General features: G+C 35.0%; 3 protein-coding genes across 5 annotated transcripts; 2 read left to right on the forward strand and 1 right to left on the reverse strand.

The window, feature by feature from the left end:
• Positions 1-578: 578 nt before the first annotated feature.
• LOC140830499 (uncharacterized) lies at positions 579-3,027 on the forward strand. 2 transcript variants are annotated; one of them, XM_073193844.1, is made up of 4 exons: positions 579-735; positions 852-945; positions 1,127-1,336; positions 2,167-3,027. In XM_073193844.1, exons 1-4 carry the CDS (start codon positions 664-666, stop codon positions 2,865-2,867), a joined length of 1,077 nt encoding a protein of 358 aa, XP_073049945.1. In that variant the 5' UTR covers positions 579-663; the 3' UTR covers positions 2,868-3,027. The 2 variants fall into 2 exon arrangements, with proteins under 2 accessions (XP_073049945.1, XP_073049946.1); XM_073193845.1 differs by having other exon boundaries at positions 587-735; positions 841-945.
• A 246-nt stretch (positions 3,028-3,273) lies between these two features.
• Positions 3,274-7,940, reverse strand: LOC140830500 (sec-independent protein translocase protein TATC, chloroplastic-like). Its single transcript, XM_073193846.1, has 4 exons — positions 7,611-7,940; positions 5,971-6,278; positions 4,892-5,182; positions 3,274-3,952 (listed from the first exon to the last, which is right to left on the reverse strand). Exons 1-4 carry the CDS (start codon positions 7,870-7,872, stop codon positions 3,743-3,745), a joined length of 1,071 nt encoding a protein of 356 aa, XP_073049947.1. The 5' UTR covers positions 7,873-7,940; the 3' UTR covers positions 3,274-3,742.
• A 1,150-nt stretch (positions 7,941-9,090) lies between these two features.
• Positions 9,091-14,566, forward strand: LOC140829661 (origin of replication complex subunit 4). 2 transcript variants are annotated; one of them, XM_073192963.1, is made up of 16 exons: positions 9,091-9,334; positions 9,818-9,908; positions 10,045-10,101; positions 10,239-10,286; positions 10,813-10,863; positions 10,946-10,989; positions 11,107-11,170; positions 11,275-11,361; positions 11,685-11,776; positions 11,864-11,945; positions 12,396-12,481; positions 12,574-12,683; positions 13,615-13,707; positions 13,785-13,849; positions 13,931-14,074; positions 14,364-14,566. In XM_073192963.1, exons 1-16 carry the CDS (start codon positions 9,225-9,227, stop codon positions 14,397-14,399), a joined length of 1,260 nt encoding a protein of 419 aa, XP_073049064.1. In that variant the 5' UTR covers positions 9,091-9,224; the 3' UTR covers positions 14,400-14,566. The 2 variants fall into 2 exon arrangements, with proteins under 2 accessions (XP_073049064.1, XP_073049065.1); XM_073192964.1 differs by lacking the exon at positions 9,091-9,334 and adding an exon at positions 9,344-9,648.
• Positions 14,567-14,761: the final 195 nt, after the last annotated feature.

Genomic DNA, 14,761 nt, shown 5'->3' on the forward strand with positions numbered 1-14,761 from the left:
AAATTGGGGACTCCAAACAGACAGACTTCTAGTCAATCATATCTGAAACACAAAAAACTCTCGTAAGACAGATCATGACCCGTTTAAAAAAACATAAAATCTATAATGCGAAAGCTTTAAAAATAGACTTGGAGAAAAGTATGTGCTTTAAAATTTTTGGCAAAGTTTCCCGATAGAAAAGAACTCACCAACTGTCTCAAGCAATAAAACAAATACAACATACAAATTCCCACAGTATCACATGTGCTATAACAAAAGATATTAATCAACTACAATCATTTCAAAATAAAATACTTTCTTAATCATCCATAGAAAAAATAATCATTAACCCTTCCTACAAGCTTGGCACATTTCCTTCTTCCATCTCGACATCCCACCGTATCAATCTCGGTTACAAGTTAATTTCGTGATATAAATATTTTATTTAAATTACTCAAAAAAAATAAGATTTTTTATGTTAAAAATATTATTTTAAAATTTACTTGTCTCACGGTTGAATATTCGCAAAATTGTATCACGATAAACCTATTATATTCGAAAATCGGGTCCAACTAAAAAACCAAAAATTAAAATCTAAAACATCGCGTCGTTACATACGAAAAAGGCCTGAATAAACGAAAAACAAACAGGGAACAGTGGCCAGTGTTTCTGTGTGTAGCTAAGATGAAGAAAGCAAGAGAGCAACTGAACCGCGCTTTGAGCGAGCACCTCAACACCATCCATGAAACTTTTCAGGTTTTTAATCCAAACCCTTGAATCTTCATCCGATTTTAACGATTAATTTTTCTGGGTTCTGTTTATTTTTATGTTAATATTTATGATTATAATTGTTTTATGGAGGTGTTGTGCAGATATTCGATCGAGCCCCGGCTGCATCTCTCGAAAAAGTTAGCTGGAAAGAAGTAATTCAAATGAGTGAACGAGTCTCCAAACAAGCCACCACGGGTTTCTTTCTTAATTCCTTTGTTTCTTCCTTTTGACCTTCATGTGTTTGATACCGTCAAAGAAACTTTATTTGGTTGATTATTATGGCAACCATGGTGAATAATTGTGTAGTTTCTAAACTGGGTACTCCAATTAGGTTGATTCTATCCTATAATTTATTATTATTATTGTTTTTTCTTAGTTGGAATGCTTTACGCTGGAGACTCCCCAGGAGTTAAAGCACTTGAAGAAAACATGGCTGCATACTTCAATATACTCCAAGGGTTCCTTTTACTTTCCCATGGGAGTTCATTGGGTGCAGGACCAACTCTCTCTTCCTGCATTCATACATCTGTTAAACAAGTTGTAGACAGTAGTTTCATGCTATTTCAGGGGGCAGTCTCTTCATACGGTACTTCGCTTCTTCTCTCCCTCATGCGTGGGTTTATTGCAAACATGCGTTTGATGTCAACAGTTGATGAACGAGCTGAACTTCTGGGCTGAGATTTCATCCTTTTATTCTTGGGTGCCCATAAAATGGATTCAATTATGATGTGTTGGATATTTTTGAAACTGAAAGACAAGAAAGAAAGTAGCCGTGGATCATAATTTTCTTGAACGATAGACTAAAAAACCAAAAAATTAAAAAAAGAACTAGGGTCTTTAATGTTCACGGGATGTTTGTCTCTTTGTCATCAATTTAAATCCAACACTGACTTCTCTATATTGCTTACCGACCTATTAATTTGATTGGTAGTATCGTTATGATGTTAAAGTTGAATGGGTGTTCTAAAAGTTTTATTTCTCCATTTATGCTGTATACATTGAAAAGTTTAAGAAGCATCATTTACATGAATTGGTACATCCCGAAGCTCACTAACCTAGGAATCTTATTCAATCATGTTGGTTAACTATGATCTAGTTCCCTTTAAGCTTTAGCCACTAGGTTTACTGTTGAATTTCCATTAAGTTAAACGAAAGTAACTTCGCTGACAATAACGATAAGAATACATGTAAATATTTACTGCAATGACCTACATAAATTAATCTCTCACACAAAGTCTGGTGTCTTCTATTCTTCAGTTACACGTGTAACACATCCATAGTCACCCCATATTCTATCTTTTGAATAGTATGCACATCCATAGTCACCCCATATTCTATCTCTTGAATAGTATTTATCAATTTAGATGGTGACGTCAATTGTGTAACTTTAACAAGTTTGTTTTTTAATACATGCAGCGGGATCGTCGATTAATGTTCAAAAACTCTCGATCCCCCAACTGGTAGGTACAGTTTGGGATGCCTGTTCTGCCCTTAAGAAAACTCCTGCCACTAACGTAACAGCTATTGGAAGATCAATGACACAAGTCGCAGTTTCCATGAAGGACGCCCTTCGTGAAATGAAGGAACTTAAGCCAGCGGACGAGTCTACCATACCTGTACCTGCAAACACAGATGACAAGTCCAACAATGAAGATGATTCTGATGAAGAGTTAGGCAATGATCTGTCTCCCGAAGAGATGAAAATTGTGCAGTTAACAACTTGCATCGTGTCTGAAGCACTTCTTGTTATTAAAGAACTAATTCGATCCATCACTGGCTTGCTTAAGAAAGAAAATTCGAACGATGTTGCTATATCTGTAGATTCTTTGGAGATACTTCTGAGACTCTCCCAAGCGATCGGAGTTGAAGTTGATGATCTTGGAGCATGCCTTTACCCACCACAAGAAATTTCGGCTATTAAAATGGCTTTGGGAAAGATATCTAGCATCACTAATGAAACGGAGATGGAGCTTCGAAATCTTGAAGGTTCTTCAGAAGATTTTGGTAAAGCTTGCGCTGGTTTGAGGGGTTCATTGAGGGAATTGGAGACTGTACTAGGTTGTGTAGGTGCACGTGATATTGTGCAAGAAATGGAGAATCTCGTTGTAAGTAAATAGAGAACTGCTTTACTTTTTACAGCGTGGAAAGTTTTGTTTCTAGTTTATGATTGTGTACCGCTGCGGCTATAGGTAATTGTGACATACACAACCCTCTAATCCTTGGGCCTTGGCTTTTATTCAAGAGTATTGCTCTTCAATAAATTTTGTCATGAATCTTAGCTTCTTTTTTAAAAAAAAAAAAAATCACATTGAGGTTCGTGCTTTTTTCTTTTTACATAGATTGAGGTTCGTGCTTTTTTCTTTTTACATAGATTGGAACCAATGCATCAAAAGGGTTTATTTCACTGCACTACCGAGTTGGTCGTCTTAAATTTTTCATTTATCTTTCCATGCCAATGAGCTGGTGTACATAACTATTTTTTCTCTTTCCCATGTCATTGTGATTATTTAAAAAGAATTTACGTAAAACGAAAATTAAGCAGTCACATAATATCTCATCTGGTTTGATGACACATTTGGTATGATGTGTTACACCAAATTATCAGTTTATAACAGTAATGAATTATAAAGTAACGGTTGGGAGTAAATACAACATGATACTACTTTCACCATAATGGAGACGTGTGCAGTCCAACTTGTGAAATTTCGAAGTTTGAACTCAAACCTGACTGCTTATACCCGTCTTGTAGATGATCATGACGCTCTGACATTTCTTTGACAGTTCAGTATAACCTCATTTGCACCAAAAACACTTGCATAAGAACAACAGCAACTAGTTCCTAGTACAAAACAGCACAGGAAAACCATCTAATTTTCTAGCAATTCTCAAGTGTACACAAGGTCATACAAAACTAGGCATCTAACACCATGCCTCCAGCAAACAGCATACTGTGATCAGGGTAACTTGCTACTGTATAACCAGTAAGACATAATCATTGGCCAAGAAGCTTAACCAGTGACGCACCACCTAAATAAAGACCCATAAGTGGTCCAGCCAACAGCATTTGTGTCAGAGGATCAGTCGATGGTGTGAGTATAGCGGCTGCAATTACTGAACCTACTACCACATATCTCCAAATCGACAGCATTTGTTCTGATGAAACCAAGCCAAGTTGTCCAAGAAGCAGTTGTATAACTGGAACCTGAGATAAGAACATGTCAACCAATTAAACTAAGAAATCCATTTTATAACACGAATGCGTAACAGTTGAGAACCACAAGATTTAGAATGAAAGAAAAGAATGGTAGTAGCACAAACATCTTTCTTTCTCTGTGCAAAACCTTTTGCATCTCAACTTCCTTCCGGAAACATTAGCTAAGAGACATGATTCCTTAAACTTCAAAATCCATTGTCCAACCAATTCTATTGAGCCTTCACTATTTTATTTTGTTCTTTTGGTGGAAAACATGAAGACAACAATCAGCATTGACAATGGTTTCCACATGTGATAGCTATTAACACATCCGTGATACATAGTCACCAATATATCAGCAAAACCAATACCGAACTGACCGTCCTTCTCTTTGCACGCCGAAAAAAAATTTAAATGAGATGGCAATCTCGGTGTCTTTAGAATTAGCATACAACATCCTCGATTAGTGATTGTATCTGACTGATTAGACTACTTCTCTATTTAATCGAAAACCATATCTCATTACCTTCTGTACAATTTTTTCCCAAAAGTTTAAAAATGAACCAAAAGCGATAATTTCTTCATCCCTTGTTATATTTACTGCTTCACTTCGGCATAGAGTTTAGAAGGGAGTTTAGTGGGTGAAAGATTTATGATTTACCCTTTTACTTTTGAAAGCAGTTGTCAATTAAGGGAGTCACATTTTTTAAGCTCGTGTTTTGCATAGAGATTTTATTTTAGGAAATGGAAAATTATTTGGAGATGTCCTAAACATAAGCCAATAGACACCATACTAGATAGAGTGAATAATAATAGGCAGACTGGAGCTTCTTAATAAAAGTGAGATGTTCGCAAGACATCTGGACTAATAGAAACATTGAAAATTGAGAAATTCAAGTGTTGCCACCGCCATTGAAAAAGAAGATTATTATTAAAAACAGAATTAACCTGGAAAGACAATCCAGTGCTAAACATAAGCACCAGGATGAAATCAAAGTACTGATCAATGGACCATAATGATTCAACCACTCCTTCGGCATAATTAACAAAGAATGTTAATGCTGCTGGGGTAAGAACATAGTAAGAGAAGACAATGCCCGAATAGAAAAGTATCGAGGACCCTAGAACGATTGGCCCCAGAAATTTTCTTTCTGCCCTTGTTAAACCTGGAACAACAAAAGCTATTATCTCATAGAGAATTACCGGGCTTCCTAACAGAAGTCCACAATATCCGGATACCTGCATAAACAATTATACCACTTTTAGTCTTCAAAATATTACAGGTAATCATCACTGTATATCTATTATGTAAGATGAACAAATGCTGTGGATAAGAAAGGTTAACACTTTGTCCGAACCCAGCTTAGATAGGAAATCATCAGACAGTTTTAGATTAGAAAATTGTTTTTTCTAGAATAAACCAAAACAAGAAAAATCATTCTAAGAGAATAGTTGGTTCCTATACATCCACTTTGGACATTGTTTAACATCTTGATAAAATCATAAATAATTGTCAAAATGCTATATGATATGACTTCTTTTTACACAAGAAAATCTCTACTTTTTTTCCACTTCCAAGAATGGTCAGTTAATTCATAGTTTGGAGCATAAAAATATCATTCGGGCGTGGTAAAATGTTATGTGTTTCAATCATCGATACTTTGACTTTATAGACTATTAAATGCACTTTAACAACAATATCACCAAACAAACCACAAGGAAGTGTGCACCACAAATAAAAACATATAAATATTTTTCAGAAATTTTGATGTACAAAATCATTAAAATAAAATGGAGCTTAAAGTACAAATTCAATGAACAGAAGATTCCTATTATCGATAACACACACCCACACATTAGCAGAAGTTTCATTTGATAAGAATTTAAACGAACTTCACTAAATGCATAAAAACTTCAACTAGTATGTGTTAAAACTTCAACTAATATCCGTTAGAGGTGTAGAAAGAAGTAAGAGCTGATCCAAGAACTAGAATAAGGAATGCGGAAAAAAAAGAATCGGCCATAACCTTCAGAGATGTGAAGAAAAATTCTCCCGGTGCCAATTGTAAGAAACGAACGCCTTGTGCTTTAACCGGAGCTTCAAGAAAAATAATGAGATCCTTTGAAACTGTGAAACAACCGACAACAGCAGCTCCAACAGCCAAAACTGACGTAAAGACTCTCTGTCTAAGTTCGTCTAAATGGTCATATATACTCATTTCTTTATCATCAGGGAGTAGCTCTTTACTAGGATAAAGAAAATTGTAAACATAATTTCCTTCCCCATCTGACTCATTATTCAGGAAAGGATTATCACTTGCTTCGTCAATAGAATCTGCAATGGAGTCATAAGACATTTAATATAATCTTAACTCATATCCTTTTACCCTGACTTAGATTATATTTATGAACCAGAAAATCGGAAAAAAAAATGTGAAAGCATCCTGCACGCCAACTTCATACACATCGTATTCAATAAATTAAAATCATAATAATGCTAGAGGAATGGAAATGGAATGTGGATACTAGATCAGCAATTAATCACATGAGATGAAGAGGACAGATTTACAAATTCCTGCAACAAGTACTAGTAAGCTACGTCATCAACAACAATAAGAACAGCAACAAAAAACAAAGGAAAGAACACCCAAAATTTTAAGCGGGGACTCCTTAAACTGCTTAAAACTTCTTATTCCAATCAGCAAATGAAACACCACATTTGTATTACAGCAAATGCTTTCAAATACACCACATTTAAAATGTATACAGATGGGCAATCAAATTAAAACACACCACCCCTCCCAGCGCACACACAAGGTAATGGTGAGCCCTACTCATAAGATTCAAAAAAAGAGAAGTTCAACATACTTGTTATTAAGATAATGGACATGAACTTCAGACAAAATTAGATGATGAGGCAACAAAGTGGCCCATAGCCTCTCTATTTATTCCCCATGAGACAGTAACTAAATTTTATGTTGAACAATCATGAGGACTGTCTTTCTTAGCAAGAAATGAGAATCAGGTGGATTAGGGAAGACATGACCATTGAGGAGTTTTTAAGTTCTGGTACAGTTATTTGTTCGATTCTGCTATTATAATTTCTGAGATATTAAAGCCATTGAGTTTGAGCAACAGAATACACATCAAGTTCATAAAATCATGCCATGTAAAACAGGTTTATTAATTTGAATTCAACACAAGTTCCGCTTTTTAGAGACGGTCACTTGCTTGAAAACCACTAGCAGTGAGGAATAAGTTATATTCAAAACTAACACACTGGCAATGCATAAAAATCTATGTCGCGCCAATTTCACATGTCGGCTATCTATATTGAGCCTAAGAAAAGCTAACATCAACAAACTACAATCAAGAAAAATCTTGTTCTCGCTGTTCGTCCCAATAAACATATGAAAACTCAAAGCCTCTTGCGTAAGCATCGTCTGAAAACTAACAGCAATACATCTTCTCCACAAATCATTACAAGAAAACCATATTTCGTTACCACACAGCTCAAACTACACTCACTATCCGAAATTTAAAATAATCAACATATATAATAAAGCAATAATAAAGAACCCAAATCAAAGTTCCACAAAAAACTTCAAAAAACGAAACCTTGTATGTTTTATTGAAGATAAACATTAACAAGAGGATTCCAATATACCAAGTCTATCTTCAACGGCTGAGCTAGCTCCATTAACACTGTCACTGCCACTGTCTCGCTGCTTCTCAGTAACGTCTTCAACAGCAGAGCAAACTATTCTGTCTATTTTCTTGAAATTATTCTTTCTTGAAAATCCCAGAACTCCGGTTCTTTCTTTAATGGGCAATATATTTTTTGATGGGATAATGGAATTCAAGCATTGGGAACAAATGGATTTGTTGGTCAGGTGTGGATTGGATATGAGAATTCCAGTGCTTCCCATTTCTGTTACCTTGTGGGATGATTGGTGGTTACTGGGAATGGGAACTTGGTGTGGCGATATTTTTGGTTACGTAGGAGCGGTGCATTATAGACATATATAACTGCATTTTCTAGTATGCGCTTGTTAGATTGATTATTAGGGTTTTTTTTAAAATAATATAAATTAAAAATTATTTATTAAAATACTACAAATTTACGAGAGTCATGAGGTTATGTTTGGTGTGTAGGATAGGATAATTAATTGGTTTGATATCAAAACTTAAGGTAAGGATATACAATTGGATTGTCAATCCCTCCAAAACAATATGATATCTTTTCAAGCAAGTAGGTTTTTTTTATCATGAAAAATGAGACAAACATGAATTTAATAATCTATTAAACCTTAACCGTCCGTCACAGATTCAAATTTTTTTTTCACGGATTCTAAATCCTTAACCGTCTGTCACTCAGGACGAGTGTTTTCTGGATTGCACTACTTTTATATTGCAATATTTTATTAAATAAATTTTTAATTTATATTATTTTTTTAAAAAACCCTTGATTATTACACAAATTTAGGGGACAATGCAATTACCTTATAATAACTAAATACATATACTAAAAATATATAAAACCGTTGCGTTAAATTAAATGTTTCTGCAACCTCGTGTTTTCTAAATGATGAATATTTACCTTATCTCTCGGGAATTATATGGATGACATATAAGATATTTTGTTGTTTTTTTGAATTTAACAAATGTGCTAAACGTTGTTTTCTATGCAAAGATTTAACTGATCTCAAACGAGTCAACTCGAGTCATATTTGTAGTTAAAAAAAATATTTTGACATGTAATATAATACTTAATTTTATAGTTAAAAATAATATTTTAGACATAAAAATATATTTGTCATAAATAGAGTACTTTCATTTTTTTTGTAACATATAACATAACTAAAAATATATATATTTTTACAGTAAAAAATGATACTTCATATAAAACAATTTTTTTTAATAATTGGATAGAAAATTTGTCTAAAAAAATTAAGATATGAAATAATTTCACATTAGTTTTATTGAATGTTTGGCCCGTACAACTTTTTTCATAAACTTTGAAATGGAAACCGAATATGGCTATATTTAGCCATTCTAAAAACTGGAGGGTATAATTAAAATATTCTGAAACCTCAGGGTCTAAACTATAATTTTGACAACTATACGCCTCCCACCACGGCGCTTCTGCAGGTCTGCTCCGTCTCATCATTCCCGCCATTTTTTCTTCATTTCCCCAACACTCACTCCATCGAACTCTCTCTTTCTCTGCGCGCACACACACAGTAGAATAGGGCACAAGGTGGAAGAAAAGGGAAGAAGTATGCGCAGAGAAAACAATGCGGAGCAAGCGCAAATTATCATCAGAAGCAGGCTTTGCAGCCCTTCTTTCATTTTCTCCATTTTATCCGACTCCCCAGATTCCAACTACAGGTTTATTTATATTTTTGCAATCGGTTTTTGATTAATCAAAACGCTTTTAGTCCAATTCTCACTGTTTTGAAAAGCTGATGCAAGGTTCGGTTCTTCTGATTCAGAGTGGTGATAAATTTTTGTTTTACTTTCTTTGTACTATAGATTTGTAGGTATCGGAATTATGAGAACGGGTTACGTGTTGTTTTTTGTTTTCTTTGTGTTTATGAGGAAAACCAAGAACTTCAATGCTTACACTCTACTTGGAATTCACAACTAGTTTTAAAATTTTTGAGAACGTTTAGAGGCAAGACATCAGTGTTGTAGTTTCTGTGGTAACTCCAATCTCCTCAACAGTGATAACTTTTTCAGTGATTAGATATTATAGGAGAGCCAAGTGTTTCAATTTAGCAGTTTTGGGGAAAACTGTGCTTATATTCTTTATCATATCATTAAGCAGACCTCTTGCTTCATTACACTTTTTTTTCATCATTTTACTTTCAGTAAATTGAAATACATAGTATCGAGCTCGGTGACTGAGGCGTGTAACAATTCAGTTCTGCTCTTGGGTCCTCGAGGCTGCGGAAAAAATGCGGTTTGTAAAGTTTCTCCATTATATCTCTAACAACAGAAGTTCCAAAGATATTTATTTATTTTTAGATTAGATTGCACGCTGATTATTACTTTTTGAACATGGAATGTGTCTTTCTTCCTTCTACTCTTTTATATAGGTATTGGAGCTAGTTCTTGAAGATATATTAAAAGAGCACCCAGATATGATCTCTGTGGTATAACTTGCACTGAAATATGGATTTAAAATATCTTCTTGTAAAATTTAGTAATTATTTTTGCTAAAATGTGTAGCTCAACAAGATTTAGATTATTTCTGGATTTTATCCTGAATAGTATTGCTGCTATTTTTCAGATAAAGCTCAATGGACTTCTTCACTGCGATGACAGTTGTGCATTAAAGGTCTGAATACGCATATACGATTCTTATTTATACGCATTTCTAATCCAATACGACTCTTTGTTGATACAAAGATGCATTTTATAAAATCACCCGTGGTTAGTAGTAAAACAAGGGATACAAAAGTTCGAGTCAAGTTATCTTGATTAAAGATGCTCGAATGTTCTGAGAAACGTTCAGATCCGATCAAGAAGTACATTGTAATTAATACATAGGGCCAGGGAATCCCAAATTATCATCTTAACAAAAAATGAGTATATTGCTTCTAATTTTTCGAAGTCGACCCAATTGTCGTTGACTTATATATACGGTCCTTTCCCATGTTTCTTAGTTGGTATAAATCTGTATCAACTAAGATCTATCAGGGGTTAAGCCAAAAGAAAAAGCCTGTTTGATGCATAACTAGTTTTATACCAAAATTAAATAGCTTTAGCATATCTGCTACAAATCATAACAATATTGCCTGACAGAAAGTCCCCAACATGGATTGATGATATTTACTTTGCCTCGTACCCCAACTGTCGTGCAGGAGATAGCTCGGCAATTATGCATCGAGCATCAGTTACTTTTCTCCAAAATGGTAATGCAAAAGCTTTACTCTGAATGGCCAGATACTTTGTCAATTTTTCACATTTTATCCATTGCTTTGTACAATTCATCAGGCATCATCTGATGACAACACCCAGTTCTTGGTGTCCATGTTGCGGTAAGTCAATTGAGATACTATTTTTCACCTTTTTTCCACATTGGGAGAGATCATTCAGTTGTGTATAAAGTTTGTGTATGTATTTAAGAGGCTGTTGATTTCTGTGTTTATGACCAGGGAGTGCGGATTTGCACATAAAACAATCATTTTTGTGTTAAATGAGTTCGACCTTTTTGCACAGGTAATGTTATCATCACAAAGAGAAAACGTCACAAAATCGACGGAGTTTTTGGTGTTCACCCTCTTGACTAATTGCTTACATCATCTACGTTTCCTTTGGTGCAGGGTAAACAGCGACTGCTTTACAGTTTGCTTGATGCAATGCAATCTGTCACATCACAAGCTGTTGTCATCGGTGTGAGCTGTAGATTGGTATGTAGCCTCTTCTTTTGGTTGTATATACCGCACCTCATTTTATGCTCCAACCCATGATTTTTAAACTTTCTTGGCCATCGTAGATGACTAATGATGAATCTACTGGCTACAAGATTGAAGCTCCATTTGACTTTGTGGTTGATCATTGATGCTATTGCTGTGATCACTCTTAATCAAGCTTTATTGTATATGTGAGCCAGTCTGTTCTTTGGGCTTGTCATGATGCATTCATCGAATATCACGGCAATTTTGAGAATTTCATAGTTTGAATTGGCTTTCATACATTGGGACATGTTAAAAACCGAGTTTGTGGTTTGTAGGACGCGGATCAACTTTTGGAGAAAAGAGTAAGATCTCGTTTTTCACATAGGAAGCTATTGTTCCTTCATCTCTCTCGAGATGATTTGCATAGGTAAATTGTTAATCACCTTTTTTAAATGACATTGTGCTGACTTAATTTCCCATTATTGACATTGTTGCGAACCCTATTACTGTGCAGACTTTTAGAGCACATTCTACTATTGCCAACGGATGGAAGCCTTCCACATGATTATGTAGCTGCTTTCAACACAAAGCTTCTTGTATCCTTCCCATAAAATTTATCGATAACGGGTTTGCTATTGAAAGTGGTGAACAACTGATCTGGACTTTCAACTTGATTGATTTGTTAATCCTCCTAGGACTGTTTCAGTGTGATAATACACAATTCCTTCAAGGCATGTAACTAGAATGGCATCTATTTACATTAGATTTAATCTAACAATGTCACATACGAAGGGATTTCCTTTTTCTGCTCTACATGATCAATTAGAAGTACTAGTCCTTAGCTCGCTCCATTAATCGGGGTTAGTTATGGTGTCTCCCTTTTACTATAGAATTGTTCAGTTCGAAAAGTTTTGTTTAAGTTTCCTTCTCCATATGCATTGAAACAAAATAGTCTGTAAATCATGTTGCTCTATGTCCTCAAATATTACTTTTCTTTTCCCATCTTTCTGCAATCAATGCATATGGCCCCCCTTGACATATTTCAGCATATACTAGCAGAGGAAAATTTTCAAGGAATCATTGATGTGTTAAGCTATCCTTATTCAACTGTCAGCGAGCTATCTAGATTCTTGTAAGTGTAACTCATTATGCTTTGAAGTGAATCATGTACCATGCATAATACTGCAATCTCTTCTCCCTGACACACCTGGATCACGTCACTAGGTTTTCGACTGTTTGTCGAATGGATTTGAATCCTGGTATCCTGTCTCTCGAGAACTTTAAATCTGCACTTACAAGTCTACAAAGGCAGCCAAAGATGGAAGGTTTGACAGGTATGTAAATTTTTTCATCCACCATTCTGCGGAGTTCTATTCCAATTTTGCATGTTTTATATTCTTTACAAATGCCCTACATTTCAAAATAAAAAATAAAAAATGGCTTTACCTATTTTTGTGTCACAATCTACTTATTGTAACCATGTATTTGTGCGATGGTTAATACTGGCCTAGAAATTGAGTGATGGGAGGATGAGAGACGAGGAGCTGATAAAATGTAATTGATCTAATTATATGATCTCTCTGGACCAAATGTAGTTAAAGGATCTCAAGATTAAATGCCTCTTAGACTTGCAGAAAAGCCACATTGATGTTTTAGGGAAAGTGAAAAGGTCAAGAGCGGCACCTGCGATCTCACAAAGTGAACTAATTTGCTCATTCTTTCTAATTTGAGCGTTTTGTTTTTTCCATTTTCAAGCACAAACTGTCTTTGCACCTACTCGTTATTGTTTCTCTGTGATCAAAATGTCGAAGGTAACAATGTGAATCTTAATTAGTCTTCTCTTGGACGTCTCATCTTGATCTTGGGTGTATCTCATGTAAGACACGTGATAGTAAAAAATTTATAACATCTGGAACTCTTACTGTCAATGCTCTTTTATATTTGGTTTGAGCTTCGGAGGAAGGATGGAGGCAGTTATTACCTATAGTTAGCCTTTATTGTAGAATATCAGCAATTTTAGGTAGTGTTTGCCACCACTAGAAAAGTGATTACATTTTTTTTACATATTTGTGACGGAATAATTCATAATCACCTTTTTTAGAGGTCACAAACTTTCCGTAGATTGCTGAGCTCCAATGTATGGCATTTTTTCTTAATAACTCGAAAGTTTGGATAGCAGGAACAGAATTTCGGTGTAGATTCTCACAAATACACTGTTAAACCTTTCACGTTGGTCTCACTGCAAGTGAAACTCATAATGTGCAGATTGCTCCATTTTGGAGCTTTACGTTCTGGTTTGCATGAAGAGGTTGGAAGTCAAAGAGCTAGAGTCATGCAACTTTAATTCCATAATGAAAGGTGTGCTGAATATTTTTTCCATGCCTCTCTAGCCACTTCCAAAGATTTCTCCCAGGCTTACAATTTTTTTTTTGCAGAGTACAAGAGCATACATGACACGTTCCAAACATCCGACTATTATGCTCGGAATGTTTGCTTAAGGGTGTGTATAGCTTCACTATTAACTTAAGACTGAGATTTTCCAGCTTCTTAGCTTATGACCGAAATGTTTCTCTATGTCCAGGCCTTTGAGCATCTTTTGCAACGTGGACTAATCTCCTTTGAGGACAATAGAGGGCACCTTCAGTCTTCCGAGTTTCGTCCAGTGAAGCTCCTGATATCGTGGCATGAACTACAACAAGGATTGAAATCGCATCTCTCTTGTCCGGTATGTTCTCTCGAGGTTCAAATTCATATATCCCCCTTCACACGATACATTTATTTGTCAATTGTCTGTATTCGGATCTCCTGAACAAGAATGATGCCGCTGATCATGGGATTTGACACAATGCTTGCCAACTTTGGACGGATGTAACAAGTTCAACCCTTCACCGATAATAGAAAAACGTGATCGATGCGTTGCACTAAAATTTTGTGCAGCTGACACGACAACTTTTTGTCCAACTTCCTCATATACAGTGATTTTAGTTCTTTCCTGGTTTGTTTTTGATTTCCAGGTTCTCTTGCACAAACTAATGGATCGTGGAAACTGAAATACTCAGAAGACTACTCTTGGGTATCCAAACTCGCCCTAATAGAGTTTTTGGAAGGGGGGAAATGGGATCCAAGAGATTTGGAATCAGAAATTCTATTTCAAGTGTTTGGAAACATGAAATTTAAAAAAGAGAGTGATATTTCATATTTGAATTGAAAAACTTTGAAGAGATTTGGTTTAACTAAACGAAATTTTTGTCAAATTAAAAATATTTTGTGGGATTTCATAAAGATTTGAACTATAGACAATATAAAAATCATTTTTAAATATTAACTTTGTATATCCAACTCATAAATTTTATATATATATATATTAAACTTAATAAATATGATAATCTTTTTTTTTAGAAAGTGATATTCC

Source organism: Primulina eburnea, chromosome 4 (assembly GCF_022965805.1).
Source record: "Primulina eburnea isolate SZY01 chromosome 4, ASM2296580v1, whole genome shotgun sequence".
In the NCBI taxonomy this organism is placed as follows: domain Eukaryota; kingdom Viridiplantae; phylum Streptophyta; class Magnoliopsida; order Lamiales; family Gesneriaceae; genus Primulina; species Primulina eburnea.